Raw genomic sequence first — 17,918 nt, forward strand, 5'->3', positions numbered from 1 at the left:
ATCATGAATGAAGTCGACAATCTACTAGCAAATCCTTTTTAATCCTTGTCATACAAAGATATATAATGAAGAAAAAGTATAGATAAAACGTATCGGTGCTCATCGGCCATTGGACATAAACATTACACCACAAGTTGGAAATCGTAAATTCAACAATGAGTGGTTTGGAAGGAATCAGTGACAGTGGCTGTGGGGTCCCAAATCTGGGATTTTCCAAATTTAAAATGATAAACGTTCAACATGGTCAATGCTGTCAATGAAGTGTGATTTGTGCCGTGCTCAAAACAACTGTTAACTCAACTGCGAAAACATGACTTCAGTGAGTTCAAGACAACTGGGAAGTCGGGAATAAACAAGCTATGACTGGGAAAATAAGTTTTGAATGGTCATCCAACTTGGAATTGTAAATCTGGCCTCTTCCTAGAGCTACGACCTGAAGATCAATGATGTCATCATATTTCGACTGTGTTTTTTTCAGAGTTTCCAGATGTTTTGAAAGCACCATAAATCCAGAGAATGCCAAATTTTAGCAGCTATGTTTTTTTAAGTCAGTAAATGAAGCTGAATTAACTGTTTCGCTGCCAGACAAGGCTCCGCTGATAGCCAGGTGTAGCAGTGGTAAGGTGTTGGGACTGCTGTTGGGACAGCTTTATGTAGGCCCTAACAGTTTGTGGGAACCGTTTGTCACCGTTATAGTACAGTTAATGTATTGTTTAGTGTTGTGTTGTGGCTTTGCTGGCATGCATCCCACTTTATTTATTTTTGCCCCACCAAGATTTACATGCTAAAATCGCCACTGCAAAGAACTATACCTACCTCGGCCTAAACATCAACACCACAGGTAACTTCAACCAGGCTGTGAACAATCTAAAAGACAAGGCAAGGGCCTTCTACGCCATCAAAAGGAACATAAAACTCGACATCACAATCAGGATCTGGCTAAAAATATTTCAATCAGTTATAGAACCCATTGCCCTCTATGGTTGTGCGGTCTGGGGTCCACTCAGCAACCAATAATTCACAAAATGGAACAAACACCCCAAAATATACTTTGTGTACAACGGAAAACCCCAAACAATGCAGTCAGAGTATTAGGACTATACCCACCAGAAAAGAGCTGTTCAATTATACGACCACCTAAAAGGAAACAATGTCGACACGTTCCACCACAAAGCTCTCACCTGCAGAGAGACAAACCTAAAGAAAAGTCTCCTCAGCCAGCTGGCTCTGTTCACAAACATTAAATGACCCAACAGAGCTTCAGGACAGCAACACAATTACTTGACACACTGGAAAGAATCAACCAAGAAACAGAGAAAATTGGAACGCTATCTGTCCCTAAACAGAGAGTAAACAGTGGCAGAATACAGGACCACTGTGACTGACCCAAAATTAAGAAAATCCTTGACTATGTACAGGCAGTGAGCATAGCCTTGCTATTGATAGAGGTTGCCGTAGGCAGACCTGGCTGAGAGGACAGGCTATGTACTCACTGCCCACAAAATGAGGTGGAAACTAAGCTGCACTTCCTAACCTTCCAAATGAATGACCACATTAGACATACATATTTCCCACAGATCACATAGACCCACAAAGAATTTGAAAACAATTAAACATTGATAAACTCCCATATTTGGTAGGTGAAATACTGCAGTGTGCATTCATAGCAACACGATTTGTGGCCCATTGCCTTGAGAAAAGGGCAACCAGTGGAGCACAAACAACATTGTAAATACCACCAATTTCATATTTATCTTCCCCTACTATTTGTACTACAATTATTTTTCACATTGCTAAAACACTGTACATAGCTGATAATATAACACTTGAAATGTCTTTATCTTTTTTAAAACCTTTTTCAGTGCAATATTTACTGTTAAATTCAAATCGTTTTTTGTTGATGTTGTTTTGTATCTTCTCACTTTTGTTTATTGTTTATTTCACATGTTTTGGCAATGTAAACACGTTTCCCATGCCAATAAAGCCACTTTCAATTGATTTAAGAGAGAGAGATCCTACCTCGGCAACCGTGCAGGCCGGGTGACATAGCAATTAGAGGCTATTGTGGTCAGCCCTGACAACCCTATCCTTGCTTTCAGGGGTGTCATGTGGATGAACTATGCCAAGATTCATCTAACATAACATACCATGAATAATGAATGAGGTTACACTTCTTATATTTAGTTTCCTGGCCTTTGAATGCTTGGAAGTAATCATGTTTACCTAATTAATAATTTCTGCATAATGCATTGTATGTTGTTGTTAATTTGCATTGACAACTGTAATCATTATACACGCATTTCATTCAGCAAACCGATCTATTCAAAGTATCGTGTTGAGCTATTTACTTTTTCTATATGAAAATGTCCCAACCACACATGTTGTTCACCAAACAAACACATTTAGTATTATGTCATTAAATTCTGATTAATGCCACATAGCCTAATATCAGTGGCGTAAAGTACTTCAGTAAAAATACTTTAAAGTACTACTTAAGTAGTTTTTGTGGGAATCTGTACTTTACTATTTATATTTTGGACAACTTTTACTTTTACTTCACTACATTCCTAAAGAAAAGTATATCATTTTTACTCCATACATTTTCCCTGACACCCAAAAGTACTCATTACATTAGCAGGACAGGAAAATTGTTAAATTCACACACTTATCAAGAGAACATCCCAGGTCATCCCTACTGCCTCTGATCTGGAGGACTCACTCAACACAAATGCTTTGTTTGTAAACTATTGCCTAAGTGTTCGAGTGTTCCCCTGGCTATCCATAAATTTAATAAACAAGAACATTGTGCTGTCTGGTTGCTTACTGTAGGGAATTTGAAACGATTTATACTTTTACTTTTGATACGTATATGTTTGCAATTACATGTACTTTTGATACTTAAGTATATTTATAACCAAATACTTTTAGACTTTACTCAAGTAGTATTTTACTGGGTGACTTTCACTTTTACTTGAGTAATGTTCTATTAAAGATGTCATACTTGAGTAAAAGTAATGATAATTGTGTACTTTTTCCACCACTGCCTAATATAAAGCCTACATTTCACTTCTCAATATGTTTAATTGAAAACGTTCAACAAATATGTTTTTTGTTTTGTTTTTTAACAAATATGTGTATGATTATGGTAAATAAACCCTATAATTGCATAATACTTTTAATATTACACTCCTATACAGTTGTGGTCTCTTCGGGCTTGGTTTAAGATACAGTATTTTGAACCTAGTCTTCAGAAGCACATGGCCATTTGGCCATTTGTCACCTGTACCTATTTTTTTTAATAATCTAGTGGTGCATTCACGACAACTGGGAACTCTGAAATATACGAGGTCAAATAATGACGTCAGTGATCTTCAAGTCGGCCCTCTAGTCCGAGTTGGAATTCCGAGTTGGATGACCGTTCAAAATAATATTTCCCAATCGGAGATCGTTTTTTCCGAGTTTCCAGTTTTCTTGACCCCACTGAAGTCGGAGATTTACGAATTCCCAGTTGCCAGTTGTTTTGAAGGCGGCAAATGACATAATGACATATTTAACGAATTGACAAATCAAAAAATTCCGAGTAGCATTTGAACGCGGCATTTATATACTCACAGCCAATGAGATGGGAAGGAAGTGTGCCAACGCCCCTCGGTCAGATGGCTATACATTAGCGCCATTTTGAGTGTGGCATTCTTCACTTTTGGAAAAAAGTCCAAAAAGAAAAATCAATGTCAAAAAGTATTTAACCCACACATAACTTTATTAATCATTACACTCTAAATAGTTTTATAATGAAAATATATATGCATTTGTTTTTATGCTTTAATTCAAGGTTAACAAAATCAAAGTTTCATAACGCACTCTGTTGCATAATCTTCTACATCACAGGTGTCGTGTCTATTGGCTTATGGCTCTACTCGCTTATGATGAAAAGCTGTCTTCACGCAGCCATTTGACGTCACATTGCCGCGATTACAAAACAACCAGCATTGCATGAGATAAGGCCATCATCATTCGACGTTATCAGATCCTCGGAAATAATTATAAGACAAGAACAGGTACAGTAATGATACTATGTTGTGCATGAAGTTGCTCACTGCAATGTTACATTGTTGCGGAGGAAGACTTGTTTTTACTGCTACTGTTTAGACCCTGGTGTTCAACATGTGTTATACAATGTTTTGTAACAGGCTTGTGTAATGAAGGACAGCTACCATAACACATGACATTTCTTATCTTAATCGTTCAAATAGAGCTATGGGAGGAACACCAGGAAATTGATATTAAAACAAGAATCTGTACCATAGGATTTTCCCTTTTGATTATAACTGCCATTATTGGTACAGTATCTTACAGTATTGTCACTAAAATGCTTCAAATGTGATTGTTGACCATCACATTGTTTTAAATGTCATACATTTTTCTAAAAATAAATAATTCACTTGATAATATGATAATATCATGTTTTGTAAATGTATAATCTTTACTCTCCTTAGTGTACCATTAAATGTGTCCTGTGTTGTGATTTCTTTCAGACTGTGTACCATGGCTCTCAGAGGTGCTGTGACTCGTTTGCTCTCCAACGCTAGGAAACGTGCTGCAGTCTCAGCCTCCCGGGCACAGGGCACAGCAGCAGCGTCACCAGCCCAAAACGGTGAGTTTACATGTGAGCAACAAATAACATAGAATGGGATTGTATTAAAGTGACATTTTTAAGTTTTTAGAATGTATTGCTGCTTTTGTGTTGGTCTCGGTTGATGACTTATTGTGCCGTTGACTCTTTCAGAAGCCGAAGTGGTCGCCAAGAAGCCAGTAAAAGCACGTAAGTCATTTATACAAGTTAAACTCGTAAAGCTACAGTATTGGACAAACCGCATCTTGTGTACATTACCAATGTATTACATATGTAAACTTAACCGCTAGATGCCACTGGCTACACATACAGACATGGTGTATTATATTATGAAACGTGGTGGTGGACAGTATGACATCACCATGTTTGTGTCACCTCATGTTCTAATTCGCATGGCCCTCTACAGCCAAGGTGCAGTTTAACTGGCGTGACGCCCTGGAGCTGGACGGCCTGCTGACAGAGGAGGAGGTGATGATCAGAGACTCTTTCAGGACCTACTGCCAGGAGAAACTAATGCCACGCATCATCATGGCCAACAGACACGAACGTAAGCACTGGCACAGTGTGTATGCACAGACACAGGCTGAGGCATGGTCATGGCCGACAGACACGAATGTAAGCACTGGCACAGTGTGTAAGCACAGACATAGGCTGAGGCATGGTCATGGCCAACAGACACGAACGTAAGCACTGGCACAGTGTGTAAGCACAGACATAGGCTGAGGCATGGTCATGGCCAACAGACACAAATGTAAGCACTGGCACAGTGTGTAAGCACAGACATAGGCTGAGGCATGGTCATGGCCAACAGACACGAACGTAAGCACTGGCACAGTGTGTAAGCACAGACATAGGCTGAGGCATGGTCATGGCCAACAGACACGAACGTAAGCACTGGCACAGTGTGTAAGCACAGACATAGGCTGAGGCATGGTCATGGCCAACAGCGACAAGCTGAGGCACTGACAAATGGCCAGCGGACACGAACGTCAGCACTGACACAAAGCCAAAGGAGATAAATGTCAGCACTGACACAAAGCCAAAGGAGATAAATGTCAGCACTGACACATGGCCAACGGAGATAAATGTCAGCACTGACACATGGCCAACAGAGACACACGTAAACACTGACATTTGGCCAACAGACACAAATGTAAACACAGGCTGAGGTGCTATTCCTGGAGAGAAGACTTCTCATGTCACACAATGAACTTCTCTATAAACTATTTATTCATGCTCACTTTTTGTTTGTTTATTCCCCCCCCCCCCCCCCCCCCCCCCCCACAGATTTCCACCGTGAGATTGTCTCAGAGATGGGGGAGCTGGGTGTCTTGGGGCCAACCATCCAAGGTAAATAACACATGAAACATGCATCATCCTGTTATTGATGTGTTCATACTCAATCTTCATGCTCAACTCGATTAGTCCACTAACTGTCCATCTTCCTCAACTTTGTCTCTTCTTCACCCAGGTTATGGTTGTGCCGGAACCAGCTACGTGGCCTACGGGCTCATTGCCAGGGAGGTGGAGAGGGTGGACAGTGGCTACCGGTCAGTCATGAGTGTCCAGTCCTCACTGGTCATGCACCCCATCAACGCCTACGGCACAGAGGAACAGAAGGAGAAGTGGCTACCCAGGCTAGGTAAGCAATAACTACTATATATTCCATAGTAAAATGACACATAGTATAGAAACTAGATCTGGGCGATATGGAAAAAAATCCATATCCGGATAAATTGACTGAAGTATCACAATAACAATAAATTCATAACTTTTTTACATTACCCTTAAAACTACTACTTCTTTAGATGTTGTAGCTATCGATTGAAGAAAGGAAAAACCCGCACTCGCTCAACTATCAATTGTCCCATTAGCAATAGCCCATATTAGCAGACTTACTTCATTTCAAACTTCACATTCCTCTAGTAAAGGATTCTTATCGTTATTATCGATATCAATGTCCTCAATAAATGGTTGGTTCGGTCAGTATCAATAATTTTCGGTTTAGAAACGGTGTTGCATTTCAGTTCATAAGTATGTAGAAAAATAACATAGATGAACAAACAACAAGTGTTTATACATAGTTAATATTGGCACATAGACAAAAGTCTAAGTTGTTGTACAAAGTAAATGTGGAGTGAAAGTGAGAATGAAACTAATGCAGACTGAAGCAGAGCTCATATTCCAGTTAGATAAGGCCTCTTCGTAATCCCATCTCTCTCTGTAATGCTGCAGCTCGTGGGGAGATCTTGGGCTGTTTCGGCCTGACTGAGCCCAACCACGGCAGTGACCCCGCGGGCATGGAGACCAAGGCCAAGTACAACCCCTCCAGTAGCACCTTCACCATCAGCGGAGCCAAGACATGGTAAGGTTCTTCTAACCTGGGTACCAGTCTATCTATCTGACCAGTCGGCATGTATGTCTGACTGGGGAGGTTCTAGTCTGGGTTAACATACGTTTCTGCTTTAGTTCACTTCTTTGAAAGGCCAGGCTAGGTAGGTAGAGTAGTTATGAGTCAACTATAAAATGTCCCAATGGGGAGACATATCCCTTCAGTTATATGGCTGCTGAAAAATGCAGGTGTAACAAACAGTACTTCCACAATGTTTGTTGTCTCCACTGTGGGAACCTTAGGTGGCATGACATGAAGGTTAGATGTACGTGTGACCGTCTCATTATGGAAAGAACGCTATGAGAGGGACCTCATGCACAGCTTCATGCATAGCCATCCATATATAGATGCAGTAACCTTACACCAGTTGTTGGCAAAGCCCACGCCAGACTGTTGGCACTGTTACGTCTCTATATATGTTTCGTAATGCAAGCAGTAACCCCATTGCCCTTGTATTAAAACTCAGGGCCATAATTATGAGCTCTTCTAGTTGGCCCTTTAGCTTTTCCCTGCCTGTCCCCCCCCCCCCCCCCCCCCCCCCCACCATATTATATACGCTTACCCTCATTTATGATGTAGTTGAATCAATAATACCCTAACTCTCACTATGGGTAACTGACTTTGCGTATTCTCTCTGACTTTGCGTATTCTCTCTCCCTATTCCCCAGGATCACCAACTCACCCGTGGCAGACATTGCGGTGGTCTGGGCCAAGTGTGAGGATGGCAGGATCAGAGGCTTCATCCTGGAGCGTGGCATGAAGGGCCTGGCAACGCCTAAGATCGAGGGCAAGTTCTCTCTGCGGGCGTCGGCCACGGGCATGATCCTGATGGACGAGGTGGAGGTGCCCCAAGAGAATATGTTGCCCAACGTCTCTGGACTGGCTGTGAGTAAGCCTAACTGTTGGACTCAAACACATAATGCTGTTTAGAAATACTGTAAATAAAATGATGTACTATAGGAACAATTCTGTTCAATTCAAAGTTACTGGCCGAGATACTGTATGTTTAGAGAACTCTTGGTGGGATCTAGAAAACACAGTCAGTTCTCTAAAGATGAAGAAAGGGTGCTCTGTTAAAATATAATACTGTATATGTCTCATTTCTGGTCAGGGTCCCTTCGGCTGCCTGAATAACGCCCGCTACGGTATCGCCTGGGGAGCTCTAGGTGCTGCCGAGTTCTGCTTCCACGCTGCCCGCCAGTACACACTGGACAGGTAAACACCTCTCTCCCTACTCATTATGTCATCAACTCTATTCATTCAGAGCACTTTTTGGTATGAACGGATGAAGTAGCTTGTTCAGGAAGACATTAGCTCAGTAGTAAAGAGTATTGAAGGGAGTCAAGCTGCCATTCTGACTCTTCTTACAGTATTTTAGGACCCTATTCTATGTCGCTGACATCTGATTCGTTCTCTTTTGTTTTGGTCCATTCAGGATCCAGTTTGGCGTGCCCCTGGCCAGGAACCAGCTGATGCAGAAGAAGATGGCTGACATGCTGACAGAGATCACCATCGGCCTGCAGTCCTGTCTGGCCCTAGGCAGACTCATCGACGACAAGAAGTGAGTGGAGTCCCCACTGAGTGAGCGAAATGTTTGCTTTTGGATGTGAGGAGAGACTGCAGTGTGTGTTTATGCATTGGTCTGTGTACTAGTTTCAGTTTTAATATGTGAAGAGAGACTATCTCTGTGTGTGTACTGAATGTGTCCATCTTTCTTCATTATATTAAACACCGACCTCTATCCTGTGTGTCTTCCCTCCCTCAGAGCGGCCCCTGAGATGATCTCCATGCTGAAGAGGAACAGCTGTGGGAAGTCCCTGGACATCGCCAGGCAGGCCCGAGACATGTTGGGAGGCAACGGCATCGCAGACGAGTACCACATTATCAGACACGTCATGAACCTGGAGGCCGTCAACACATACGAAGGTGAGGAGAAGATTGATTGAATATGGTATTTAAAGGATGGAAAGGTTGGATAGGAGAACAGGTGATTGGAACATGAGCAGAAAGTAGTCTGGCTTGGAGAGGGACAATGAGACTGGATGACCAACAGAGGTCAGTAGTGTACAAATGAAGTGTTACAGTTACTTGTTGGTTTTGTGGTATAATTCTCAGTCAGTGGAGGCTGCTGAGGGAAGGACGGCTCATAATAATGTCTGGAACGGAGTCAATGGAATGGTATCAACCACATGGAAACCATGTCTTTGATACCATTCCACTTATTCAGCTCCAGCCATTACCACGAGCCTGTCCTCCTCAATTAAGATGCCACCAACCTCCTGTGCTCTCAGTATGTATGTATAATATAGCCCTACAATATCTAATGTAATTTAAATTAAAAAGTTTAGCCTCAATTGCACATTTCTCTTATCAAATAATCTACCCACAATGCCGTTGTGTTTGCTTGTTCTTCTAGGTACCCATGACATCCATGCCTTGATCCTGGGCCGAGCCATCACTGGACTGCAGTCATTCACTGTTGAGAAGTAAACTCTCCTCCTTGTCCTCCTATTACAACGGACTGAATAACAGACTTAAAGTAGACTGGGAAAGCCTTGAGCTGCCCATCTATCTGCCTTCTGAGAAGTAATCACTGAGGGTGTTGTGCCTGACTGCTGATGGACTTCCATCCCCAAGTGCCTCTGTTTGGTGAGAGAATATTAAAGTACAAGTCAACCTGAAAGAAACACTGGGTCCAAATATGAGACGGTTTTGTTTTGCTTATGTACCTGTACTCAATCAATCTCCGATTGAAATACAATGTCAGCTTGAATGTTGATACAGTAGCTTCAGTCTCCTACTACGAAGGGATGTCACAATGGCATGTAGCATGTTGATAAGGGATCTGTATCGATTAGAAAGATATGTTATGGAATAAGTTCACTTAATGGGTGAGAGGTTGTACAGTATGTATGTGTATCTTTAGAGATTTGTTCACAACTGGTCTATTTGATTTATTTCTAGGTGAAAGAAATTAACTGTACATAAAGCATATTTTGAAATTATGAATTGTACAATTTCGTAATTGTGATACCGAAATCAGTGCCCTGTTTGAGGACAGAGAATATCCCAATTCAATGATCTGCCATATCGAAATAGTCATAGGATTAGGGACTAATTTGCAAATGATTTTTTTTCTCATTATTTCACATTATCTGGTCAAAAAAGCCATTGACACACAATCACACTAACTGAAATGACAAAGAAGCGAGCCTTGGCTTTGTAACAACACACTCAGGTTTATTAACCAAAACAGCACTTACAAAAGCACCAGACTTAAAACTACAGAGCAGGTATATTTAATCAGCTAGTTAACCCTTGAACCAGCACCGTTATACTATAACCAACCACTGCACGGGGCTGGCACAGTACAGTGGGGTCATCAATGGCTTTCCAAAGGCTGTCAAACTACATTTAGAAAAAAGGGTTCCAAAAGGGTTCTTCGGCTGTCCCCACAGGAGAACCCTTTTTGGTTTCCATGTAGAACCCTCTGTGTAAAGGGTTCTTTATGGAACCCAAAAGGGTACTACATGGAACTAAAAGGATACTACCTGGAACCAAGAAGGGTTCTCCTATGGGGACAGGCAAAGAACCCCTTTGGAACCCTTTATTTCTAAGAGTGTAGTCACTCAGTACTCCGGTGCAGAGTCAGGCCCCTGTTGAGTCCTGCCAGGGCCTGGGAGACGGTGTGGAGCTCAGTGTTGAGCTTACTGCAGCTCTCCAGCACCAGAGTCAGCTCCCGGAGCGTGGCCTGCATGGCATGGCTGTTTTCCTCATAGACAGTGTACATGTGCTCCTTCATCTGCCCGCAGATCTCACCCACCTGATGGAGAGCATTGACATGGAATAGTATGTAGAGTACGCTATAATGAAACTGTTGGACACTCTATGACAATGTAGTACAACACAACGGCCTACAAATATAACATAATATAACACTCATTTATACATATGTGCATTTAGTTACTTGAAGTAAATACACATTGGGAAAGTACATTTTGAATTGTTGAGCAACTGGTGTGATAACTATGCCCTATGTACATAGTCATTGAAAACTGGTCACTTTAATGATGTTTACATACTGTTTTACCCACTTCATATGTATATACAGTATTCTAGTCTAGGCTTTTACTATATACAGTGCCTTGCGAAAGTATTCGGCCCCCTTGAACTTTGCGACCTTTTGCCACATTTCAGGCTTCAAACATAAAGATATAAAACTGTATTTTTTTTGTGAAGAATCAACAACAAGTGGGACACAATCATGAAGTGGAACGACATTTATTGGATATTTCAAAAATTTTTAACAAATCAAAAACTGAAAAATTGGGCGTGCAAAATTATTCAGCCCCCTTAAGTTAATACTTTGTAGCGCCACCTTTTGCTGCGATTACAGCTGTAAGTCAGGTCTGGACTTCTGGACTTTGACTTGGCCATTCTAACACCTGGATATGTTTATTTTTGAACCATTCCATTGTAGATTTTGCTTTATGTTTTGGATCATTGTCTTGTTGGAAGACAACTCTCCGTCCCAGTCTCAGGTCTTTTGCAGACTCCATCAGGTTTTCTTCCAGAATGGTCCTGTATTTGGCTCCATCCATCTTCCCATCAATTTTAACCATCTTCCCTGTCCCTGCTGAAGAAAAGCAGGCCCAAACCATGATGCTGCCACCACCATGTTTGACAGTGGGGATGGTGTGTTCAGGGTGATGAGCTGTGTTGCTTTTACGCCAAACATAACGTTTTGCATTGTTGCCAAAAAGTTCAATTTTGGTTTCATCTGACCAGAGCACCTTCTTCCACATGTTTGGTGTGTCTCCCAGGTGGCTTGTGGTAAACTTTAAACAACACTTTTTATGGATATCTTTAAGAAATGGCTTTCTTCTTGCCACTCTTCCATAAAGGCCAGATTTGTGCAATATACAACTGATTGTTGTCCTATGGACAGAGTCTCCCACTTCAGTTATAGATCCTGCAGTTCATCCAGAGTGATCATGGGCCTCTTGGCTGCATCTCTGATCAGTCTTCTCCTTGTATGAGCTGAAAGTTTAGAGGGACGGCCAGGTCTTGGTAGATTTGCAGTGGTCTGATACTCCTTCCATTTCAATATTATCGCTTGCACAGTGCTCCTTGGGATGTTTAAAGCTTGGGAAATCTTTTTGTATCCAAATACGGCTTTAAACTTCTTCACAACAGTATCTCGGACCTGCCTGGTGTGTTCCTTGTTCTTCATGATGCTCTCTGCGCTTTTAACGGACCTCTGAGACTATCACAGTGCAGGTGCATTTATACGGAGACTTGATTACACACAGGTGGATTGTATTTATCATCATTAGTCATTTAGGTCAACATTGGATCATTCAGAGATCCTCACTGAACTTCTGGAGAGAGTTTGCTGCACTGAAAGTAAAGGGGCTGAATAATTTTGCACGCCCAATTTTTCAGTTTTTGATTGTTTAAAAAGTTTGAAATATCCAATAAATGTCGTTCCACTTCATGATTGTGTCCCACTTGTTGTTGATTCTTCACAAAAAAATACAGTTTTATATCTTTATGTTTGAAGCCTGAAATGTGGCAAAAGGTCGCAAAGTTCAAGGGGGCCGAATACTTTCGCAAGGCACTGTAACTACTACTTTACACACCTTTTCTATGCATATACTGTCCATAATGCCTATACACACCAACACATACATATATATTTATATTCTGGACTCTGACATTGCTCGTTCTAATATTTTTATATTTCTTAATTCCTTTTTTATTTTGGGGATTTGCGTGTATTGTTAGGTATTACTACACTGTTGGAGCTAGGAACATAAGCATTTTGCTACACCCGCAATAACATCTGCTAAATATGTGTACACGACCAATAAAATGTGGTTTGATAAACCGTGATGTTGGCAGTTAGCTACATACCTTTTCCACTAGCTTGTCCTGAAAGTTGTCCATAATCGTCTGGTCCATGGTGCGGCTGTCGTTTATCTTCCCAACCAGGTCCTGGACCTTCTTGCCAATGTCATCTATCCTGGAACTTAAAGCAAAAAAGAACATTTAGTTAATTCATCTTAAATCAACATTAACGCATTGGTTGACTTTCCACAGATGACGGGACTTTCCTTTGAGTTTCTTCCTTTACTATATGTCCCCAAACCGCGCAATAAATGAGCTGAAACGGAGACCGGAGTAGGACTTGAACTATTCATAAACAAATAAAGAGTCTTGGCTAGGGACTTAAATACATTATCTGATGTTCCTGACTCTCATCCGTGCTCATGGTCATGGATGAAGATCTCTCACTGGTTGAGTCGTGGTCAGTGCCAAGACCTTCATCAGGGTCCACCTGGGAGCAGGAGACATTCATCTGCAATCACAAGAACATACAGCGGAACTATTAGAATCAACGATGTAAATCCGATTTAACTATCTACTGTAACTAGATATATAATGTCAGAAAAGGTCAATCAATAGCTGTACCTGGGTAGTCTCATGTCTGGGTTTAGGAGTTGATTGTGAGGTGGAAGGCAGCTTGTCAAAGAAAAAGGCATCCATTTGCAGATCTTCAGATTACATATGAGAAGTAAATGTGAATGTTCAGACTTTCGCCTTATATCTGGAGGTACAATGGCAATGCACTTCGCGTGACAGGACAGTGGGGGTCGCTATTTCAGCTAACGTTAACTAACTGTTAGGTAGGTAACGTTAGTGGGTGGATAAGAAATGAACTAGCCAGCTGTGACAGTAGGTTGGACAGGAAACATTTGACTAAATGCACTGGAATGAAAAACGACGAACCCTATAGAAGACAGCTATTTGAAAAGTATGCTTCTACAGGTAACATTACTTAGTTGGCTAGCTTACGTTATTGCATTTTGTCTTGTACTGCCGTTACATTGATTAAAACCTGTAGCTCGCTTACAGCAACGATGCGACTTGTTTACAAGCTAACGTTAGCTAGCTAGTTTTGGTACTATATCCTGGCTTGCAAGCTAGTTAATAATGGTACGACCTTGTTACAATTCTCTGAGTATAATGTTTCAAAAATAGCTAGCTACTTACTACAAACGTCGTGTAAGAAAAATAAGCCTTTGATTTTGAGATGGAATGTCAAATTGCGCGCCTGTTTGTTTCCCGGGAAAATAGCTACCTAACATTAGCCTCGAGCGCTACTCGGGCAATACTGAGAGCCTTTCAGGGTCAGCTTTTTATTTTGAGGGAATAACATTTGATTTGAGTTAACACAACCACAGTCGGACATTATACAATTCTGCTGATTGTTAATCTAGTTTACCTATAAGTAAAATTCTGTAGTGAATGAAGTAAAACATTTCCTGTTTTACTTCTGAATAGTGTACCAAAGTATGAGACCTAATACCCATAAAACCTGGCAGCAATTGTTTTTCCACCATACATTTTTTTCCATAGGGGATTTTTAGAAACACTTAAAATAAGGGCTGTGTTTTGTGTAGGCTTAAATATTTGTGTTATTTGTTTAAGTTAACCTCTATTTAACTAGGCAAGTCAGTTTAGAACAAATTCTTATTTACAATGACGACCTATGCCAGACAACACTGTGCAAATTGTGTACCACCCTATGGGACTATAGAATTATCACATCTATATGTGATACGGCCTGGATTTGAACCAGGGACTATAGTGAAACCTCTTGCACTGAGATGCAGTGCCTTAATCCGCTGCTCCACTCGGGTTTACCCAGGCATGACTTTTCATAACCATGTAAATCTCTCTAGGACAAGGTGACTACTATTACAACTTTCCAGAGTAAGTTGAAAGCTGGACTGAGTTCCCCCCCTGCCGAGCCCGCTCCCCACAGTTTGGGAACCGCTGGTCTAGTGGACTCCACTCCATAGTGAAGGAAGTTTATGTTGATTCCACCAACGGAGTGGTGCAGAGACCAGGCTTTGTGGAATCTACCTCAGACTACATTGATATGCCCCAAGGTCAATAAATAAATAAAATAATAATGAAACGCCTACCTTGTACTTATGTTTGTCCTCTGTAGTTGCATGCCTGTATTTTTTTGGTGAAATCCATATTTTTTCAATATTTCAGCAAACAAAGAAATACACACAACTACAGAGGACAAACATAGGTACAAGGTAGTCATTTCATAATATATATATATATTTTAAGTATTCACCTTGGGGGAATCAATGTAGTCGCAGCTAGATTCCACAAAGCTTGGTTTCTGCTCCACTCCGTTGGTGGAGTCATCAGAAACTTTTCACAATGGAGTGGAGTTTAGTCCGCTATCCGTTGTCATGTGTTGCTGATAACTCAGGGTGACTTCCAGAGCGTGACGAGGGGATGAGTAAACTCATCAACTTCGAGACAGAATCGTGACTTGAATGATACAATTCATGTTCCACTTATAAATAATGAAATGAGCATGAAACTCAAATGAACAAATCCCCCCTGTCGTTTTACAAGATATAACCCTTGGAAATAGTTAATCATTTCATTTGGGAGGTATTTCATCTTTTACACGTGAAATATAGAAATATGACAGTCAAATGCACAAGGCATATAATTAGGCACACCTCTCAATTTTTGTGTGAAATTACGCAAACTCAAAAATACTGCGGTGCCTTATGGGATTCCACTTCGTTCTGGTCGAAGTGGTTGTTGGAGGGTCTAATTTAGAGCTGGGTGAAATATGGAGAAAAATCCATATTGCAAAAAATTGCCTAAATTGATGCGATAACAATACATAGAACAATAAGTTTATAATGATGTGCAGCACAGTTTTAAAAAAAATCATCCATTAAACTACTACTAGTTTGATGGTTGTAGCCATTGTCCCATTTACAATCACACATTAGCAAACATATTTAATTTCAAACTTCACATTTTAGTATAGGCTACTTATCATAATGAACGTTATCAGCAAAATAGCTGCGATAAGTTATCGGTATGGTCGGTGTTCGGTTTATTGTCCCAGCTCTAGTCTAATTAGGCCCTTCCGTACTCCCTACATCATTTTCACTCCCTCAGCTTTGAGGGACACTTGTGCATATGGTGGAGGCGTGTGTGAACGCAAATGGAGGCCCGAGGGGAATGGGGAAGGGGATGATTTGGGATTCGATCATTACCTTTGTGCTAAGGAAGGAAGCAAATTTAGCCAATTCTGACTTTGTAGCTGTGGAATGTAGTGGAAATCACTGCACCATCTTAAGCACCGCCTTCAGTGAATAATAAATGACGAAAACCCAAAAGCAGGAACTACTGCTGCTCGTAATCACAATTCTACGTGAGCCTTGACAGATTCTCACCGTTTCATTTGTCCACGAGAGATTATCTGATTGTCAACCGACACTACCTTCTTTTGCATTGACTTCTGTTCTGATCCTCTGGTTTGATCATGGGGGAGTGGATTAGGGGGCGGGACTACCCGAGGTTTCTTGTTCTCTCACAGTAATCCGCCAATCCTGTCTCGGTGAGCTATTCTCTCATCACTGTTACCAGAGGGTACTGCCAGAGCGCCTTCAGCACCCTGGACAGTGACCTACGCTAGATCAAGCTCTCCTGCTAAGGAACCTCCCCTGCTTGCTCACCTAGGCAACACTGGAACACTTTTTCAAAGGGTTATATGTGATCACATATCCCAATATGATCGAACATAAAAGAACAGGTGGTTGTGAAGACATGATCAAAGTTGAGGATTTTGGTGGACAGCATTCACTTTACAATTGAATAACTGAAATTCCAAGGTGAGCGTTTGATGTTTTTCCCCCAGCCTATTTGTGTTTAGAGGTGGTACTTGAAATCAGTCTCTATCAATGACTCATTTTCTTTTCATGATATTGAGTGAATAATATGCCACACGTTTGCTTTTGTGTCCATTTGTTGAAATTAATACACAGTCAGTTAATGTACTTCTTATTCTGTGAATTTAAGTCTGCATGCAGCATTGACTCATTGAAAGGCTTGGATAAGAGAATCCTACAACCTCGGGACATTGTGGAGTAACTTTGTGGACGTTGTGAAGGAACTCATCGCAGAAAACATCCTGCATTACAAAGCAGCGGATCACCGCCAACATGGACGTCGTGAAAAGTTTGAACTTAACAGACAAAGCAGGACATTTGATCAAAATCCTTATTAATGATGAGGATATTCTCTATAAGGAATATAAGCCTCCTCCTAGGGACATTATCCAGCTGCCTAAATCCATGCTATATCTGCTGATGGCAGCTGTCGTGGTGGTGGCTGTGGCTTACGCTATCGTCGGTCACCTCATCAAGGACCTGGCCCTGGACATAGCAGGTAGTTGGGGGACTTTAAGGACAAGGGATGTTACTTGAGATTGGGATTAACCTAACGGGTTACCTGCGCTCAGTACTATATTGATCAGAGTTTTAAAGAAAATCAAGGACCTGGCCCTGGAAATAGCTGATAGTTAATCTCTTGGGGGGGGATTTAAGGACAAGGAATGTTACTCAAAATTGTGATTAGCTTAACAGGTAACCTGCACATACTGTGATAGTGTTCTAGTTTAAAGTTCCAGTACTATATTGATCAGAGTTTTAAGTAGAAAGAACATACTGTATGTAGTGTACACTGGAGTGTATCAATCTATTGATGGATAATTGTACATTTGAGATATGTTTTAGCCTATTAGGTTTCTGACTGTACAGCAGTTGAAAGGGGGTTACCTAGAGGATAAGGAATGAGATTCAGACTAACATGTTGACTGCACACATCAGCACTGTAGGCTAGAGTGGAGTATTAATAGATCATTGCAATTGCAGAATTTCTTAGAGAAGATACTTTGGACCCATTGACTTTATGTTAGCAGGTCTCTGGGAAACGATTTTGACTTAAAGCAAATGTAATGCTTTTGTGGGAGAATCTACTGTATAGGAGGGATTGTGT

The 17,918-nt window shown here is 41.1% G+C and overlaps 2 protein-coding genes across 3 annotated transcripts; one reads left to right on the top strand and one right to left on the bottom strand.

Annotated features, from left to right (window-relative positions):
• Positions 1–3,915: 3,915 nt before the first annotated feature.
• Positions 3,916–10,030, top strand: LOC110485680 (glutaryl-CoA dehydrogenase, mitochondrial). Its single transcript, XM_036940317.1, has 12 exons — positions 3,916–4,058; positions 4,536–4,654; positions 4,787–4,822; positions 5,040–5,180; positions 5,921–5,983; positions 6,105–6,275; positions 6,869–6,998; positions 7,694–7,910; positions 8,137–8,240; positions 8,461–8,586; positions 8,791–8,951; positions 9,442–10,030. The coding sequence occupies exons 2-12, from the start codon at positions 4,546–4,548 to the stop codon at positions 9,513–9,515; spliced, it is 1,332 nt and encodes a 443-aa protein (XP_036796212.1). The 5' UTR covers positions 3,916–4,058; positions 4,536–4,545; the 3' UTR covers positions 9,516–10,030.
• A 214-nt stretch (positions 10,031–10,244) lies between these two features.
• On the bottom strand, positions 10,245–14,435 carry LOC118938214. Of its 2 annotated transcripts, none has more exons than XM_036940323.1 (5): positions 14,314–14,435; positions 13,500–13,582; positions 13,265–13,386; positions 12,942–13,056; positions 10,245–10,848 (listed from the first exon to the last, which is right to left on the bottom strand). In XM_036940323.1, exons 1-5 carry the CDS (start codon positions 14,429–14,431, stop codon positions 10,651–10,653), a joined length of 636 nt encoding a protein of 211 aa, XP_036796218.1. In that variant the 5' UTR covers positions 14,432–14,435; the 3' UTR covers positions 10,245–10,650. The 2 variants fall into 2 exon arrangements, with proteins under 2 accessions (XP_036796218.1, XP_036796219.1); XM_036940324.1 differs by lacking the exon at positions 14,314–14,435 and adding an exon at positions 14,082–14,291.
• Between the last annotated feature and the right edge of the window lie 3,483 nt (positions 14,436–17,918).

The sequence above is a fragment of the Oncorhynchus mykiss genome, chromosome 13 (assembly GCF_013265735.2).
Source record: "Oncorhynchus mykiss isolate Arlee chromosome 13, USDA_OmykA_1.1, whole genome shotgun sequence".
Classification (NCBI taxonomy): Eukaryota; Metazoa; Chordata; class Actinopteri; order Salmoniformes; family Salmonidae; genus Oncorhynchus; species Oncorhynchus mykiss.

Excerpts from the sequence above, each read along its gene's own strand:
- LOC110485680 (XM_036940317.1), top strand. The coding sequence starts at position 4,546 with ATGGCTCTCAGAGGTGCTGTGACTCGTTTGCTCTCCAACGCTAGGAAA. Across the intron at positions 8,241-8,460 it reads CGCCAGTACACACTGGACAG|GATCCAGTTTGGCGTGCCCC; the intron begins GTAAACACCTCT and ends TGGTCCATTCAG. Across the intron at positions 8,587-8,790 it reads AGACTCATCGACGACAAGAA|AGCGGCCCCTGAGATGATCT; the intron begins GTGAGTGGAGTC and ends TCCCTCCCTCAG.
- LOC118938214 (XM_036940323.1), bottom strand. The coding sequence starts at position 14,431 with ATGGTGGAAAAACAATTGCTGCCAGGTTTTATGGGTATTAGGTCTCAT. Across the intron at positions 13,387-13,499 it reads CCAGACATGAGACTACCCAG|ATGAATGTCTCCTGCTCCCA; the intron begins GTACAGCTATTG and ends TTGTGATTGCAG. Across the intron at positions 10,849-12,941 it reads AGGACAAGCTAGTGGAAAAG|GTGGGTGAGATCTGCGGGCA; the intron begins GTATGTAGCTAA and ends GCTCTCCATCAG.